Source organism: Oncorhynchus masou, chromosome 23, assembly GCF_036934945.1.
Source record: "Oncorhynchus masou masou isolate Uvic2021 chromosome 23, UVic_Omas_1.1, whole genome shotgun sequence".
NCBI classification, from domain to species: Eukaryota; Metazoa; Chordata; class Actinopteri; order Salmoniformes; family Salmonidae; genus Oncorhynchus; species Oncorhynchus masou.
The window spans coordinates 32,260,242-32,279,194 of record NC_088234.1 but is presented as its reverse complement, the minus strand read 5'-3'; the positions used below and the strand labels follow the sequence as shown (position 1 = coordinate 32,279,194).

General features: G+C 41.6%; 1 protein-coding gene across 4 annotated transcripts in view; it reads left to right on the top strand.

Moving 5' to 3' along the window:
* LOC135510754 (sodium/potassium/calcium exchanger 2-like) overlaps window positions 1-18,953 on the top strand; it is a 204,823-nt gene that overhangs the window by 115,966 nt on the left and 69,904 nt on the right. For 3 of the 4 annotated variants that reach the window (XM_064931932.1, XM_064931930.1, XM_064931928.1), the window contains 2 exons: window positions 6,693-6,743; window positions 10,862-10,960. In XM_064931932.1, the coding sequence (XP_064788004.1) occupies window positions 6,693-6,743; window positions 10,862-10,960 (150 nt within the window). The remainder of the gene's footprint in view (window positions 1-6,692; window positions 6,744-10,861; window positions 10,961-18,953) is intronic. The other variant, XM_064931931.1, reaches the window with a different exon arrangement.

Genomic DNA, 18,953 nt, shown 5'->3' with positions numbered 1-18,953 from the left:
AGGGATCTGCGGGCGGAGGGGGTCTACGTCCTGCACCGGAGCCACCGCCATGAAGAGATGGCCACCCGGTGTGGCCACCAGCTGCATTAAGTACTGCAGTGCATCTCCACCAAGGCACCTGCAAGTTCCCGGACATTTCTGGGGGGAATGGCCCTAGCCCTCACCCTCCAAGCCAACAGGTCCCAGACGTGCTTAATGCGATTGAGATCCGGGCTCTTCGCTGGCAATGGCAGAACACTGACTTGCAGGAAATCACACACAGAACGAGCAGTATGGCTGGTGGCATTGTCATGCTGGAGGGTCATGTCAGGATGAGCATGCAGGAAAGGTACCACATGAGGGAGGAGGATGTCTTCCCTGTAACGCACAGCGTTGAGATTGCCTGCAATAACAACAAGGTCAGCCTGATGATTTTTTGACACACGGCCCCAGACCATGACAGACCATCCACCTCCAAATCGATCCCGAGTACAGGCCTCGGTGTAACGTTCATTCCTTTGATGATAAACGCAAATCCGACCATCACCCCTGGTGAGACAAAACCTCAACTCGTCAGAGAAGAGCTGGTGATGACCTGCCTTACTACAGGCCTACAAGCCCTCAGTCCAGCCTCTCTCAGCCTACTGCGGACAGTCTGAGCACTGATGGATAGGTGTCTCACCTTATGGACATTGCAAATTATTGCCCTGGCCACATCTGCAGTCCTCATGCCTCCTTGCAGCATACCTAAGGCACGTTCACGCAGATGAGCATAGACCCTGAGCATCTTTCTTTTGGTGTGTTTCAGAGTCAGTAGAAAGGCCTCTTTGGTGTCCTAAGTTTTCATAACTGTGACCTTAATTGCCTACCGTCTGTAAGCTGTTAGTTTATTAATGACTGTTCCACATTTGCATGTTCATTAATTTATTATGGTTCATTGTTCAAGCATGGGAAACCGTGTTTAAACCCTTTACAATGAAGATCTGTGTAGTTATTTGGATTTTTACGAATTATCTTTGAAAGACAGGGTCGTGAAAAAGGGACGTCTCTTTTTCTGCTGAGTTTATCAGAAAGATCAATAGTAATGCAACGTTCATGTATCATGCTCTATGTAAATCCCATGTCAAATGTGGCATAGTATTCTGGTGACACTCTGGTGCCCGAACTACTCCTGGTCTTGCGTGTGTGGCTGGTCATGGCACCTGGTTGTTGTCGCCCCCATACAGTCTTATCTATGATCTTATGCTATCCATTCATAATTGATCACGCAGCTCAATATTCGCCCCCCTCCCACCCCAGCCCTGTTCAGTTTTCACCCCCATGCCTCATTTTTTTAGGAAACCTAAGAGGTTTGCTGCTACAACCACTCAGTGCTCAGATACCTTTACTACCCCACACAGGAATTGTTAGATGAATGATTGGGCCTTGACTAAATTATGTAAGCCCCCCCCCCCCAACTCGGAGCACCGTAGTTGAGGTTATGCACCTAATGGTTTGGTTGGGGCTTACATAATTTAGTCAAGACCCAATCGTTCGTCTAACAATTTCTGTTGAAAGAATCAATGTTAAAAGCCTTTTGCTCCAGGACACTGCATTTTCATTATGAAAAATAAATAATTTTTTTATTTTACCTTTATTTAACTAGGCAAGTCAGTTAAGAACAAATTCTTATTTTCAATGACAGCCTAGGAACAGTGGGTTAACTGCCTGTTCAGGGGCAGAACGACAGATTTGTACCTTGTCAGCTCGGGGGTTTGAACTTGCAACCTTCCAGTTACGAGTCCAACGCTCTAACAACTTGGCTATGCTGCTGCCCCATACAGTAGAGGTCATGCCACAAGGACAAATATAACAACAAGTTCTTATATCCCGTTGCAAACAAACATAAGTGGGATTTCATTAACGGCATAGTGCAGTCAAAACGTGATTTTTCTGTGTTTAATATCCAAAAAAGAAAAGGAGAGCCACACACTCAAGGAGCTCAGATGCAATAATGTAATAACCTAATAACCAACATTTCAACAGACACGCTGTCTTCATCAGGGTATAATGACAAACACTGCGGGTCACTAGTTATATGGTGTCAAATGACACACACAGGTGTCTGTAATCATGGCCAGGTGTTGCCTGATATCATTGGTTAATTCTCAGATATAAACAGAACATACAAAAACATGAATGGATAGCATACGATCATAGATACAATGTGGCTACATAGGCTTACAAACATTTACAATGAATAGCAAAAACACAATAATCACAAGAATGGCTTCAGATCAAAGTCTACGTTGAGCTCGAAGGGAGCAAGGGTCTTTAAATTAAAGATCCAGGCAGCGTTCTTGTTTAAACTTGATTCCAAAAAGTGGGCCACGATGCTCTGAGATTCGTACTTTTTAATTTGCGATTTGTTTTACCCACATAATTTTTAACACAAGGACAAGTTATAAGATAAATATCTGCATTATAGTGGAGCATGTGATAACACCTTTGATTGGAATCTGTTTCCCTGTTTGGGGGTGTTTGAAGGATCTACATTTGTAAGTGCCATTGCATTGAGTGCAGCCATTGCTCTTGTAGTTTCCATCCGATAGAGGCGCAAATAGACATTGTGCAGGGATATTTTGGAGTGGTAAATCAGTGTTTACCAATTGATCTCTGAGATTTCTGCCCCGCTAGAATACGACCAAGGGAGGGTCCGAAAACACATTACCGGCACTGTCATCGGATCTTAGAATGTGCCAATGTTTGTGAACGATACCCTTAATTTGTTCAGAGCACTTTGAATGGTGGGTAGTTAGAATGCAAGAATGCTTCTTTTGCGAGACTGTCCTTGAAAGAGATCATGTCTCGATTAGTTTAACATTTTCTCAATGGCAGTATTAATCTGACCATTAATCTGACCTCTCCTTGAATTTTCTTTGCTTCTCAGCCATATTTCTGTCTAAATCTGATCTGATTCTTTTGATTTGACAGATTTGGCTGTAGGGCAAACTGTTTTTCAAGGGAAGCAAGTGACAACTATCCGCCCTCAACAAACTGTTACGATCAGTAGGTTTCCTGTAAAGATCAGTGTGTAGAACATTATCCTCACACAAAATCAGAAGATCAAGGAAACTGATTTGACGTGTGTGAGATTGCATAGTAAATCTTAGGTGCTCCGAACAAGAGTTAAGAAAAGCATGCAACACCTGGAGCTGTTTTGCATCACCCCTACAGAAAACAAAAATATCTAACATTTACCGTTTCCAAATAATAATGTTAGGCAATCATTTTTGGGGCGAGGATTGAAAATGGACTGTTTCTCCATGTAACCCACATACAAGTTAGCATAGTTAGGAGCAGAAGGGGACCCCATAGCAGTACCCTTGTCTGAATAAAGAAATAATTTAAAAACATGAAGTAGTTTTTGTTGTTCGTACTATTTCATTCTGCGAGTGGTTCTGCGAGTGGTCTAATAAAAAAGTCAACAAAAGCCGATAAAGGGTACGTTACTGCATCAATGCCCGCAACAATAGGACGCCCTGGAGGTTTTGTAACATTCTTGTGTAATTTTGGCAAAGTATAGAAAGTGGACATTTTAGGGTGTTGAGTAGCCAAAAAGTTGTGTTGTTTTTTGGTGATTTGACCAGAACTTAAATACCCATCTAGGACAGTGAATAATAGATAGTGTTCTGAAATTGGGAAGTGGGGTCACTTCTGAGTCTCTTGTAAAGGGTCTTGTCAATCAGTTGTCTATGACACTCATTTACATAAACTGTCCTATTCATGAGTACAACTGACCCCCCTTATCAGCAGGGCGGGTAAGGACTGGCATATCGGATTGTAAATCAAGCAAAGCTTGTTTTTCATCCTTAGGTAAGTTATAGAAAAATATGTACTCCTGGTATCTGTGACCATCAGACGCATATCTGTATTCACAGTCATGTAAAATCTATAGATTAGGCCCTAATTTATTTATTAAATTGACTGATTTCCTTATATGATCTGTAACTCAGTAAAATCTTTGAAATTGTTGCATGTTGCATTTATATTTTGGTTCAGTGTAGCTGTGGTCATCTGACTAGAATCAACAAGGGCTTTCTACAACAATAGCAATATTAGCGCAGCTAGCAGCTAACATTGCCTAGACCATAAAGCAACACACAGGGACATGCATTGCCAAACAACACTACTGTCACCTTCTGGTTTGGAGTATTTAAACAAGGCTAAGTGGCTGACGATTTAGAGGTCTTTGTTGTGTGAACACAAACATTTAATAAGCCTACTGGTGTGTCTGAGTTATTAGCTATACCATTGTAAGAGCCTCTATGTACACTGAGTGTACAAAACATTAATGATAAAAGCTCTTTCCATCACATAGACTGACCAGGTGAATCCAGGTTAAAGCTATGATACCTTATTGATGTCACCTGTTAATAAATCAATTTCAATCAGTGTAGATGAAGGGAAGGAGACAGGTTAAAGAAGGATTTTTTTTAGCCTTGAGGTAATTGAGACATGGATTGTGTATGTGTGCCATTCAGATGGTGAATGGGCAAGACAAAAGATTTAAGTGTCTTTGAACAGGATATGGTAGTAGGTGCCAGGCGCACCGGTTTGTGTCAAGACCTGGCAACACTGCTGGGGTTTTCACGCTAAACAGTTTCCTGTGTGTATCAAGAATGATCCCACACCCAAAGGACATCCAGCCAACTTGACACAACTGTGGGAAGCATTGGAGTGAATTGAGGCTGTTCTGAGGGCAAAACGGGGGAGGGGGCTGCTCAATATTAGGAAGGTGTCCTTAATGTTTTGTACACTCAGTGTATATTGAGATCCCTGAAACCATCAAATGAAAAATGTATATCCCCTCAATTCTGTTAGATTGAACATGTAGCTACTGGATATGTACAGTTGAAGTCGGAAGTTTACATACACCTTAGCCAAATACATTTATACATAGTTTTTCACAATTCCTGACATATAATCCTTGTAAAAATTGTCTTATGTCAGTTAGGATCACCACTTTATTTTAAGTATGTGAAATGTCAGAATAATAGTAGAGAGAAGGATTTATTTCAGCTTTTATTTCTTTCATCACATTCCCAGTGGGTCAGAAGTTTACATACACTCAATTAGTATTTGGTAGCATTGCCTTTAAATTGTTTAACTTGGGTCAAACATTTCAGGTAGCCTTCCACAAGCTTCCCACAATAAGTTGGGTGAATTTTGGCTCAGGCCTCCTTGCTCGCACACACTTTTTCAGTTCTGGATTGAGGTCAAGGCTTTGTGATGGCCACTCCAATACCTTGACTTTGTTGTCCTTAGGCTATTTGCCACAACTTTGGAAATATGCTTAGGGTCTTGTCCATTTGGAAGACCCATTTACGACCAAGCTTTAACTTCCTGATTGATGTCTTGAGATATTGCTTCATTATATCCACATAATTGTCCTCCCTCATGATGCCATCTATTTTGTGAAGTGCAGTCCCTCCTGCAGCCAAGCACCCCCACAACATGTTGCTGCCACACCCCTGCTTCACAATTGGGATGGTGTTCTTCAGCTTGAAAGCGCCTCCCTTAATTCCTCCAAACATAACGATGGTTATTATGGCCAAACAGTTCTATTTTTGTTTCATCAGACCAGAGGAAATTTCTCCAAAAAGTACAATCCTTGTCCTCATGTGCAGTAGCAAACAGTAGTCTGGCTTTTTTATGGCAGTTTTTGAGCGGTGGCTTCTTCCTTGCTGATTGGCCTTTCAGGTTATGTCAATATAGGACTCGTTTTACTGTGGATATAGATACTTTTTGTACGGCTTTCCTCCAGCATCTTCACAAGGTCCTTTGCTGTTGTTCTGGGATTGATTTGCACTTTTCGCACCAAAGTACGTTCATCTCTAGGAGACAGAACGTGTCTCCTTCCTGAGCAGTAGGACGGCTGCGTGGATTTCATGGGGATTATACTTGCGTTGTATTATTTGTACAGATGAATGTGGTACCTTCAGGCATTTGGAAGTTGCTCTCAAGGATGAACCAGACTTGTGGAACTTGTGGAGGTCCATTTCTTTACCATGTTTTTCTGAGGTCTTTTGATTTAACCATGATGTCAAACAAAAAGGCACTGAGTTTGAAGGTTGGCCTTGAAATCCATCCACAGGTACACCTCCAATTGACTCAAATTATGTCATTTAGCCAATCAGAAGCTTCTAAAGCCATGCCATAATTTTATGGAATTTTCCAAGCTGTTTAAAGGCACATTCAACTTATTGTATGTAAACTTCTGACTCACTGGTATTGTGATACTGTAAATTATAATTGATTATAATCTGTAAACAATTGTTGAAAAAATTACTTGTGTCATGCAAAGTAGATGTCCTCGCCGACTTGCCAAAACTAGTTTGTTAACAAGACATTTGTGGAGTGGTTAAAAAACGAGTTTTAATGACTACAACCTAAGTGTATGTAAACTTCCGACTTCAACTGTATCTCGGATGGGAAATTGTTATTCATTCAAAGTAGGTATAAGGATTCAATTGTTTCTGTTGTTGTTGTCATGAAGTCCTTGCTCCTTTGTTTTGCATTTATGCAGTGATGTCTTGGTCTGAGAGAGAATTTGCTATCCTTGTCTATGCTGTGTGTGTGATGCTAAACCTTCAAAATATCTTGTTCTTCATGCTCCTTTGCTTTTCTATGTCTTTGTTGCCTTACCCTTGTCTTTTGCTGTAACGTTGTAGAACTTGGAACTTATGGAAAACTAAAATATTATCACACAATGACCGAGGAAGGTAAGCCTTTTCAATAGATTATTTGACTCACTTTTCTAATTTATTTTATTTTTCTCTACATTTTGGTCACTTTGCCTCATGCGTCATTATTTTGTGCTTGTAACGTATGTTTTTCTTGGTTTGATCACCTATCTACGAGATTTCACTAACATAAGTGCAAATATTGTTGCCATGCCCTTTGTAACTTTCTATTTTTTCCATTTACACATTTGTTATTTGTACTCAGAGGTATTTTACATTTGTTGTATGTTTTAGTGTTTCTTGATTGATTGCATTTGTTATTATTAATGTTGATTTATACTAAATGTAATCTTGGAACACACCATACAGGAATGAAGGAACTATACTTGGGATCCTCAGATCTTTTATTTATTTTACTCTGGAAATTATATTTTTAATTTGTGAAGCTGAAGTTGATATGTGCCGTGTCAACCATACAGTTCTCAAAATGTTTGTGAGAGATTTTTCACTTACTCTTTTTAGATCTGCTCAGGGCTTTTCCTGATGGGTCTAAATTTGACTATAATTTAGCAGGCAGAGGGACCATGCTAAGTTATTTTCCCAACACTGATCTGTGAGTGGATATGCACTGTCCTGGTTTGTGATTACTCTCTGACCCAGGTCATTGACAATAGAAATGTAAGATTTATATCGGTATCTGACTCTTTTCCATGCAAACAGACCCACAGACACACACGCATGCACAAACATACACAAAAAACATTGAGCATCGCATCAGTCCTGTCCCTCTCATCTTGGAGAAACAGATCGGCCATGCGTCAGCACACTCTCGGAAGCCCCACAATCGACAGTGAGAGCAGAACTGCGTATGCACGTAAGATTTACGTCACCAATTTTGGTATTGTGGAGTGACTCATCCACCCAGGAATTGCATAACAGTATCAGAAAACAGAGTAGCAACAGAGAGATAATGTAATAATGATATTTGGGAAAGGGCTGTCTTTGATTAAATTTGGTAATTAACTTTGAAGATAGATATTTTGTATTGTGTGACTTACACCAGTCCCAATGACAAAAAAAAGGCTCATGCTGTGTAAAGGCTTGAAAATACAAAGAAATATTTTTGAAGTGACAGTGATTTAGTAAACAATGTATGGCATAGGGAAATCACTGTGAATACATTGCATATTTAAAAAATGTGTCAGTGCTAGACCAGCTTAAAAATAGATTGACCGAGACCTTGCGGGTTGAACTGTACCATTGTACCTTTACCCAAAAGATGAAGGGCACTCTCCACATTATGGACAAATACCGTACTCCTGCTTCAGATACAGCATTATGCCCATCCCCCATCCATGTCTGAAGAATTTGCTGGAAGCTCTGATCACACACAGCATGCAGGCGACCTCAGTGCCGATCTCCCAAGGTGAGTCGGGCTAAAGGCTGTAGACGCGGAGAGTCAGTGATCCATATCAGTGTGTCAGAATGTATTAACAAGTGTGTGCAAGGGCGTTGATTGCTACAGACAGCGGATAGAGAAAGCGAGGGGGGGAACTCTGTTGCGCTGGGTTGGTGTTGGGGAGTTAATGATTTTGCTGGAAGGTCACAGATGGTGACATGGTTGGGTGGACTACATGTCGATGACTCACCACAGCAGCCCTGATGAAGTAGCCAACCTTACTTTATTCAAAAACTCATTACGCTTTCATATTGATTGAAGTGCACTCGCCTGATTGAAAGTATGCACAACATATTTGCACAGACTTGCACGCTCATGGATGCAGCATGCAGTTAACAAGCGCACATGTATGCAGCATGCCCATATCTGCATACACAACAACTTCAGTAAGACGTGATGTATTTCAGACCCTTGACTTGTAAGCCTTTACACTGAGTGTACAAAACATTAGCAACACCTTCCTAATTTTGCCTGCAGAACAGCCTCAATTCGGCGGGGCATGGACTACAAGGTGTGAAGCATTCCACAGGGATGCTGGCCCAAGTTGATTCCATTGCTTCCCACAGCTGTGTCAAGTTGGGTGTCCTTTGGGTGGTGGGCCATTCTTGATACACACGAGAAACTGTTGAGTGACAACCCCAGCAGCGTTGCAGTTCTTGACACAGTCAAACCGATATGCCTGGCACCTGCTACCATAACCCGTTCAAAGGCACTTAAATATGTTGTCGTGACCATTCACCCTCTAAAAATCCTTCTTTAACCTGTCTCCTCCCCTTCATCTACACTGATTGAAGTGGATTTAACAGGTGACATCAATAAGGGATCATAGCTTTCACTTGGATTCAGGTGGTAAGTCTATGTCATGGAAAAGTGTTCCTAATGTTTTAATAATTATATACATTTCTTTAACTAAAAATGAAATAATTAGTGCCAACTTTGCACCAGGCAAAAGTTTAGTAAATTTGGCTAGATGAGGTCCATATATGATCATTATGAACATCTTGTCACTGCTAAGGAGTATTTATGTCAGTTATAAAGCCCTTTTGTGGGGAAAAACTCATTATGATTGGCTGGGCCTGGTTGCCCAGAGGGTGGGCCTGTGCCCTTCCAGGTCCACCCATGGCTGCACCCCTGCCCGGTCATGTGAAATCCATAGATTAGGGCCTAATGAATTCATTTCAAATGACTGATTTCTTTATATGAACTGTAACTCAGTAAAATCTTTGAAATTGTGCATGTTATTTTTTATATTTTTGTTCAGTATAGATTTTCCAATATGATCTGATCTATTTGCTTCTTATTTTGACCTCTATGTTAAATGTATAATCTCTTGTTATTGCCATTGTGGTCTTTTTTATAAATATATTTTGGTACATCAAATGTGAATATGGTGAGAAGAGGTTCATAATGATCATATATGGACCTCAAGCCAAATTTACTAGACATTTGCCCGGTGCAAAAATGGCACTATTTATTTTTTCTTATTTTACCTCTTTTTCTCCCCAATTTCGTGGTATCCAATTGGTAGTAGTCACTGTCTTGTCTCATCGCTGCAACTCCCATACGGAGAGAGGCAAAGGTCGAGAGTCATGCGTCCTTCGAAACACAACCCAACCAAGCCACACTGCTTCTTGACACAACGCACATCCAACCCGGAAGCCAGCCGCACCAATGTGTCAGAGGAAACACCGTACACCTAGCGACCTGGTCAGTGTGCACTGCACCCGGCCCGCCACAGGAGTCGCTAGTGCGCGATGAGACAAGGATATCCCTGCCGGCCAAACCCTCCGTAACCCGGACGACGCTGGGCCAATTATGCGTCACCACATGAGTCTCCAGGTCGTGGCCGGCTGCGGCAGAGCCTGGGCTCGAACCCAGAGTCTCTGGTGGCACAGCTAGTACTGCGATGCAGTGCCTTAGACCACTTCTTTTCTTTTTTATTATCTCTGTAAACCAGAAGGGAAATCTTGCCCTAGCTACTGAAATAAGTTCTGGGGGAGATGTATGAGCAAATATTCTGGAACGAGGAGTAGAAGCATGGTGGTAGATCCAGCCCCCCCCCCACCCCACTCTTCATGTGTCAGTCAAGTCTATGGTCAAATGTCTCCTCCGGCCTCGAAAGATGCTAACACCTGCTAAATCATGAAAAATCAGTATACCGCAACAACTGTTGCTCGTTAGTCATCGCATCCCACATTCTTCTGACAGACGCACGATACCATTTATGTTGTCTGTCCACGAGAGATTAGTAAAAAAAAAATATGTATAATCTGAAATGGACATTGAGTAAATATCTTAATCAGTCTCTTAAATGTTATGTTACTTTTGTGTTCTATCTTTTAAACTACACGCTATGCCTCCAGAAAATAAAAGTGTACAAATTGTGCCACAACTAGTACAAAGGTTTAGTAGACCTGGCAGTAGATTGGGTGTGACCGATTATGCTTCATAAAGTGTTCTCCCCCACTGGCTTGCATCTTGGACATTGCTGGCTCATCAGTACATGATATGATATTGACTTCAAACTGTCATTTGAATACTGATGTGAAAAATGCATGTGTTCTTTTCCTTTGAACTAAGTGAAGTCCGGAACCATGAAAAAGGCAGAGGAGACCTGAGTCTATGCAAAGGAAATTTGAAGGTGACATGTTCATTTAAACACAGTCCCCTAGTTAACTCCCCAATGGTTGTGTTGCAGGGAAATTCAGAGAGAAGGCATCCATCCTTCACAAGATTGCCAAAAAGAAATGCCAAGTAGAGGACAGCGAGAAAGCCAATGGAGTAGCCAACCGGTCAGGTGAGTGGCATCTGTACTCTGGGGTTGGATTGTAACGAAGACGCAGAACTTCACACTGAGCACCCCATTACTGCTGTTTTTCTTAAAACGAAATATGCTTGATTGCTACAAAAAAAACAAAGGAATAGATTTCTGATTTTACGTTGATACCAGACACCTTTAACTTTCTTAGTCTAGATTCTCTTTTCCCGCCCCAATGAAATAATGACCTATCAGGAGCATCGGAAACCGTAAGACTAATGAATGTAAAATACTTATCATAAGAATATAGGACTTGTAGGCCTATACTTTATGCACATGTTTTATCTTAAATGGTTAAATCATTTATGGGTACCAACAAAATGTTAATTTGATATCAATTATAGATTAGCCTATATAACTCATCACGATTGACTTGGTTTAGTTGTTTATTTCAAATATGATGCAGCGATATATCCCCCGCAGTCTTAATAAGAAATTAATATACTTTTTAAAGATAAATTGTAATTAATGGATTAGATAATTTGGAAACGAAGAGGCTGCACCAAAATGAGTTTTCCATTCATACAACAGTAGATTTGCCATGGTAGATGAAGAAAAACTTTATTTCAGTTTAGTTCAGTTCATACAGATACATCACCCTTAGTCTGTAAAAAGAATTGGATTAATAATCCCCACCAGAGGGAAAAACAGCGTTGAACATTTTGGGCAGAAATCAGGACAAAAAACATAATCTTGACATCTGCTTTATGATGGCTAATGATGGTTGCAATTGAGATTAGCCGTGAGGGTGATTTTAGCGTGTATTTTCCATGTGTTGGTATGTTGGCCAATGTTCATTGCAACTGACCCTGGGGGTCTAGTGTAGTCTCATGTGTTAACACAATTGTAATGGGTGAATGGCTGCTGATATGATATGGCTGCTGATATGATTGGTGCCGAGAGAGATGGCTGCTTACGGGCTCCTAACCACTGGTGTTATTGTGTGTGTTTTTTTTGCATTATTTTTTGCATAATGTTTCTGCCACAGTCTCTTATGACTGAAAAGAACGATTACTCACCTCGTACTCACCTCGTACTGGACAAAGATTTTCTCTTTGACAAGTCGGAATTACTTCAGACATGCGACAAGGTCCAAATCAGCATCATTTGCATGAAGAAGAGATGAAGACACCGGGACGTAGGTCGGGGTACTTTGTAAGTATCCAACGCCGAGTGAGTAATCCCCCGCTACCATCAGTCCTATTAGCCAATGTGCAATCATTGGATAACAAAATAGATGAGCGCCAATCAAGACTATCCGACCAAAGGGACATTAAAACTGTAATGTTTCACCGAGTCATGGCTGAACGACGACATGGATAACAGCTGGCTGGGTTTTCATTCCATCCACAAGATACAACAGCTGCCTCCTGTAAGACAAGGGGTTGCGGTCTGTCTATTTGTATATAACACCTGGTGCACGAAATCCAATATTAAGGAAGTCTCTAGGTTTTGCTCGCCTGAGGTAGAGTATCTCATGATAAGCTGCAGACCACACTATTTACCACACTATTTACCAGAGTTTTCATCTATATTTTTCATAGATGTCTATTCACCACCACAAACCAAAGCTGGCACTAAAACGGCACTCAACGAGCTGTATAAAGCAAACTAGAAAAAGCTCATCCAGAGGCCTAGTGGTCGGGGACTTTAATATTGGGAAACTTAAATCCGTTTTACCTAATTTCTAACAGCATGTTAAATGTGCAACAAGAGAAAAAACTAAACTCGAGACCACCTTTACTCCACACACAGAGACTGGTACAAAGCTCTCCCTCGCCCTCCATTTGGCAAACCTGACCATAACTCGATCCTCCTGATTCCTGCTTACAAGCAAAAACTAAAGCAGGAAGTACCAGTGACTCGCTCAGTAATGAAGTGGTCAGATGACACAAATGCTAAGTTACAGGACTTTTTTGCTTGCACAGACTGGAATATGTTCCGGGATTCTTCCGATGCCATTGAGGAGTATACCACCTCAGTCACCGGCTTCATCAACACGTGCATCGATGACTTTGTCCCCAGTGACCGTACGTACATACCCCAACCAGAAGCCATGGATTACAGGCAACATCCACACTGAGCGAAATGGTAGAGCTGCGGCTTTCAAGGAGTGGAACTCGAACCCGAAAACTTATAAGACATATGTATGCCCTCTGATGACGAACCATCAAACAGGTGGAGAGTCAATACAGAACTAAGATTGAATCATGCTACACCGGCTCCGATGCTTGTCAGATGTGGCAGAGCTTGCAAACAATTACGGACTACAAAGGAAAACACAGCCGTGAGCTGCCCAGTGACACAAGCCTACCAGATGAGCTAAATAACTTTTATGCTCGCTTCGAGCATCAGCTGTTTCGGACGACCTTTAAACAGGTCAACATTCACAAGGCCGCAGAGCCAGACGGATTATCAGGACATGTACACCGAGTATGCGCTGTCCAACTGGCAAGTGTCTTCACTGACATTTTCAACCTGTCCCTGACCAGGTCTGTAATACCAACATGTTTCAAGCAGACCACCATAGTCCCTGTGCCTACGAACACCAAGGCACCTGCCTAAATGACTACCGACCCATAGCACTCACATCTGTAGCATAAAGTGTTTTGAAAGGCTGGTCATGGCTCACATCAACACCATTATCCCAGAAACCCTAGACCCACTCCAATTTGCATACCGCACCAACAGATCGACAGATAATGCAATCTTTATTGTACTCCACACTGCCCTTTCACACCTGGACAAAAGGAACACCTACATGATAATGCTTTTCATTGACTACAGGTCAGCTTTCAACACCATAGTGCCCTCAAAGCTCATCACTAAGCCAAGAACCCTGGAACTGAACACCTCACTCTGCAACTGGATCCTGGAACTTCCTGATGGGCAGCCCCCAGGTGGTAAGTGTATGTAACAACACATCTGCCATGCTGCTCCTCAATATGGTGGCCCCTCAGGGGTGCGTGCTCAGTCCCCTCCTGTACTCCCTGTTCACCCATAACTGCATGGCCAAGCACGACTCCAACACCATCATTAAGTTTGCAGACGACACAACAGTGATAGGCCTGATCACCAACAACAATGAGACAGCCTTTAGGGAGGAGATCAGAGACCTGGCAGTGTGGTGCCAGGATAACAAACTCTCCTTCAACGTGATCAAGACAAAGGAAATGATTGTGGACTACAGAAAGAGGAGGACCGAGCACACCACCATTCTCATCGATGGTACTGTAGTGGAGCAGGTTGAGAGCTTGAAGTTCCTTGGTGTCCACATCACCAACAAACTATCATATTCTAAACACACCAAGACAGTCATGAAGAGGGCACGACAACGCCTATACCCCACAGGAGATTGAAAAGATTTGGCATGAGTCCACAGATCTTCAAAAAGTTCTACAGCTGCACCATTGAGAGCATACTGACTGGTGGCATCACCGACTGGTATTTCAACTGCTCGGCCTCCAACCGCAAGGCACTACAGATGGTTGAGCGTACCGCCCAGTACATCATTGGGGGCAGGCTTCCTGCCATCCAGGACCTCTATACCATGTGGTGTCAGAAGACACAAAAAATTGCCAAGACTCCAGCCACCCTAGTCATAGACTGTTCTCTCTGCTTCCGCACGGTAAGCGGTACCAGAGCGCCAAGTCTTGGTCCAAAGGGATTTTTAACAGCTTCTACCCCCAAGCCTCCTGAACAGCTAATCAAATGGCTACTAGGACTATTTGCATTGTCCCCACACCACCCCCATTGTTATGCTGCTGCTGCTACTCTCTGTTTATTATCCACCCATAGTCACTTTACCTCGACCTACATGTGCATATTACCTCAATTACCTCGACTAACCGGTTCCCCCGCACATTGACTCTGTACCGTTACCCCCTGTATATAGCCTCACTACTATTATTTTATTGTTGCTCCTTAATTATTCTATATGTTTCAATTTTATCTTATTTTTTATTTTTTTACTTCAGTTTATTTTAAATACAGTGCCTTGCGAAAGTATTCGGCCCCCTTGAACTTTGCGACCTTTTGCAACATTTCAGGCTTCAAACAAAAATATAAAACTGTATTTTTTTTGAAGAATCAACAACAAGTGGGACACAATCATGAAGTGGAACGACGTTTATTGGATATTTCAAACGTTTTTAACAAATCAAAATCTGAAAATGTCTATCAGTTTTGCACATCGAGAGACTGAAATTTTTTCCCATTCCTCCTTGCAAAACAGCTTGAGCTCAGTGAGGTTGGATGGAGAGATTTTGTGAACAGCAGTTTTCAGTTCTTTCCACAGATTCTCAATTGGATTCAGGTCTGGACTTTGACTTGGCCATTCTAACACCTGGATATGTTTATTTTTGAACCATTCCATTGTAGATTTTGCTTTATGTTTTGGATCATTGTCTTGTTGGAAGAAAAAATCTCCGTCCCAGTCTCAGGTCTGTTGCAGACTCCATCAGGTTTTCTTCCAGAATGGTCCTGTATTTGGCTCCATCCATCTTCCCATCAATTTTAACCATCTTCCCTGTCCCTGCTGAAGAAAAGCAGGCCCAAACCATGATGCTGCCACCACCATGTTTGACAGTGGGGATAGTGTGTTCAGGGTAATGAGCTTTGTTGCTTTTACGCCAAACATAACATTTTGCATTGTTGCCAAAAAGTTCAATTTTGGTTTCATCTGACCAGAGCACCTTCTTCCACATGTTTGGTGTGTCTCCCAGGTGGCTTGTGGCAAACTTTAAACAACACTTTTTATGGATATCTTTAAGAAATGGCTTTCTTCTTGCCACTCTTCCATAAAGGCCAGATTTGTGCAATATACGACTGATTGTTGTCCTATGGACAGAGTCTCCCACCTCAGCTGTAGATCTCTGCAGTTCATCCAGAGTGATCATGGACCTCTTGGCTGCATCTCTGATCAGTCTTCTCCTTGTATGAGCTGAAAGTTTAGAGGGACGGCCAGGTCTTGGTAGATTTGTAGTGGTCTGATACTCCTTCCATTTCAATATTATCGCTTGCACAGTGCTCCTTGGGATGTTTAAAGCTTGGGAAATCATTTTGTATCCAAATCCGGCTTTAAACTTCTTCACAACAGTATCTCCGACCTGCCTGGTGTGTTCCTTGTTCTTCATGATGCTCTCTGCGCTTTTAACGGACCTCTGAGACTATCACAGTGCAGGTGCATTTATACGGAGACTTGATTACACACAGGTGAATTGTATTTATCATCATTAGTCATTTAGGTCAACATTGGATCATTCAGAGATCCTCACTGAACTTCTGGAGAGAGTTTGCTGCACTGAAAGTAAAGGTGCTGAATAATTTTGCACGCCCATTTTTTCAGTTTTTGATTTGTTAAAAAAGTTTGAAATATCCAATAAATGTCGTTCCACTTCATGATTGTGTCCCACTTGTTGTTGATTCTTCACAAAAAAAAAACAGTTTTATATCTTTATGTTTGAAGCCTGAAATGTTGCAAAAGGTCGCAAAGTTCAAGGGGGCCGAAGACTTTCGCAAGGCACTGTATATTTATACAGGACAAATCTGAAAGGGCATGTGCCCCTGTGCCCCTTATGGACATGATGCCTCTGTGCATAGCCATCGATGCTGGATTGCTAGCTAATTGAGGTTTTGCCTGATCTCCTGCATTCTGATAAAACAGCTCAACTAGCTTTTGTAAAACACATATACCATCGCTATTGTTTTGTCGGAATACACAAATATAAGGTAATGTTGATTTTGTACAAAGTTATAGTTTACTTTATACATATAAATGATCATTATAGGATAGGAAATTGAGAGCTCTATTTGATAGGTATTTGTATATATTAAGGATCCCCTTTATCTGCTGCCTTCTTCATGGGGTCCAGTCAGTTATATAAATATTTGTTTATATTTCAATACATTTCACAACACATTAAATGTGTGCCCTAAGGCCAATACTCTACAACCTCATAATTATTTACAACACAAAATTCCTGTGTATGTGTGTGTATAGTGAATATGCTATTATGTGTGTGTGTATACGTGTCTCTGTGCCTGTGTGTATGTCTCTTCACAGTCCCTGCTGTTCAGTAAAGTATATTTTTATCAGTTTTTAAATCTGATTTTACTGCTTGCATGATTTACTTGATGTGGAATAGAGTTCCATGTTGTAAGTCATGGCTCTATGTAGTACTGTGTGCCTCCCAAAATCTGTTCTGGACTTGGGGACTGTGAAGAGACCTCTGGTGGCATGTCTTGTGGGGTATGCATGGGTGTCTGAGCTGTATGCTAGTAGTTTAAACAGTCAGCTCGGTGCATTCAACATGTCAATACTTCTCACAAATACAAGTCAATCTCTCTTCTACTTTGATATTCATGTTAGTTCTCCATGTACATTTAAGGGCCAGCTGTGCTTTCCTGTTCTGGGTCAATTGTAATTTTTTAAGTCCCTCTTTGTGGCACCTGACCTAACAATTAGACAGTGGTGCAGGTGCGACAAAACTAGGGCCTGTTGGACCTGCCTTGTTGATAGCGTTGTTAATAAAGAAGGCAGAGCAGAGCTTTATTATGGACAGACCTCTCCCCATCTTAGCTGCTGTTGCATCAATATGTTTTAACTATGGCAGTTAATAATCCAGGGTTACCCCAACTGTTGTGTCTCCTCAACTTGCTCAATTTCCAAATGATTCATTCCAAGATTTAGTGTTTAGTGAATGATTTACCCCGGCCAAACCCTAACCTGGATGACACTTGGCCAATTATCCGCCACCCTATGGGACTCCCAATCACAGCCACAGTTGTGATACAACCTGGAATCAAACCAGGGTCAAGCCAGGGTCTGTAGTGACACCTCTAGCACTGAGGTGCGCAGCCTTAGACCACTGCGCCACTCGGGAGCCCCCAGTGGCAGGTCATTAGTAAAGATTGGAAAAAATAAAGGGCCTAGACAGCTAAGGAATGCCTGACTCTACCCGGATTTTGTTGGGTTCGATTCCATTAAAGAACTCCCTCTGTGTTCCGTTAGACAGGTAACTCTCAATCCACAATATATCAGGGGATTTAAAGCCATAAGACATACGTTTTTCCAGCAGAAGATTATGATCAATAATGTCAAAAGCTGCACTGAAGTGAAACAAAATAGCTCCCATAATCTTTTTATTATACAGTTTCTCTCAGACAATCAGTCTTAGTGACCCGTTTCAGGAAACTAGGCATATGTTGAAGTTCACTACTCCACAGGAGAGCCGTTTGAACGTAAACTTTTTTTAAATGAAAATGTGTTTTTTGGCAGAAATGCCTTCTCAAACGTGGACTTTCATGTGCCTTAATATCAAACTTGTATGATATCTGTAAATATGAATAACTTCATAAATTGTGATTATGGTTCATTGTTTACCTAGCTAGCTAGCTAACGTTAGCTGGTTGGCTCGCTAGCTAATGATACATGTGTGACCTTATTTTTTTGTATCTCCGAGCCATTTGCTTAGCTGGCTATAGCCTAATGTTAGCTAGCTAACATTGAACATGGTTGGTTAGCTACCTGCAGATTCATGCAGGGTAGTAACGTCATGATTTGGGATTATGGTTAACGTGAACTCACTCACTTTGTACATTGCCTTGGTCCGTACAATTGACCTTATTTTAGCTCCCCAAAAACGTAATACTTCCAGATCAACTGTTATGTCAATACCATTTTAAAGCACAATTTCTCCCCTTTCCAACAAATTTAATGACATGACCTCCAAGCTGCCCATTTCTGCATTATTCAAGAAGGCAATGAGCTCCGTCTGGTCTTTTTAAAAATGGTGGGTGGGGAAGCGAAACTAATGCGTGGAAGTAAGAAGGAGAGGCTGTGTGGGAAAACTGCTTTTTTTCACTCGATCTGTCCAACTTATCACCTTATCGCCTCTAAAATATAAATATAACACTATAAAGAGTTTATATAATGTGTCATTACATACCTATTTGAAGGTTTGTGTCGAAT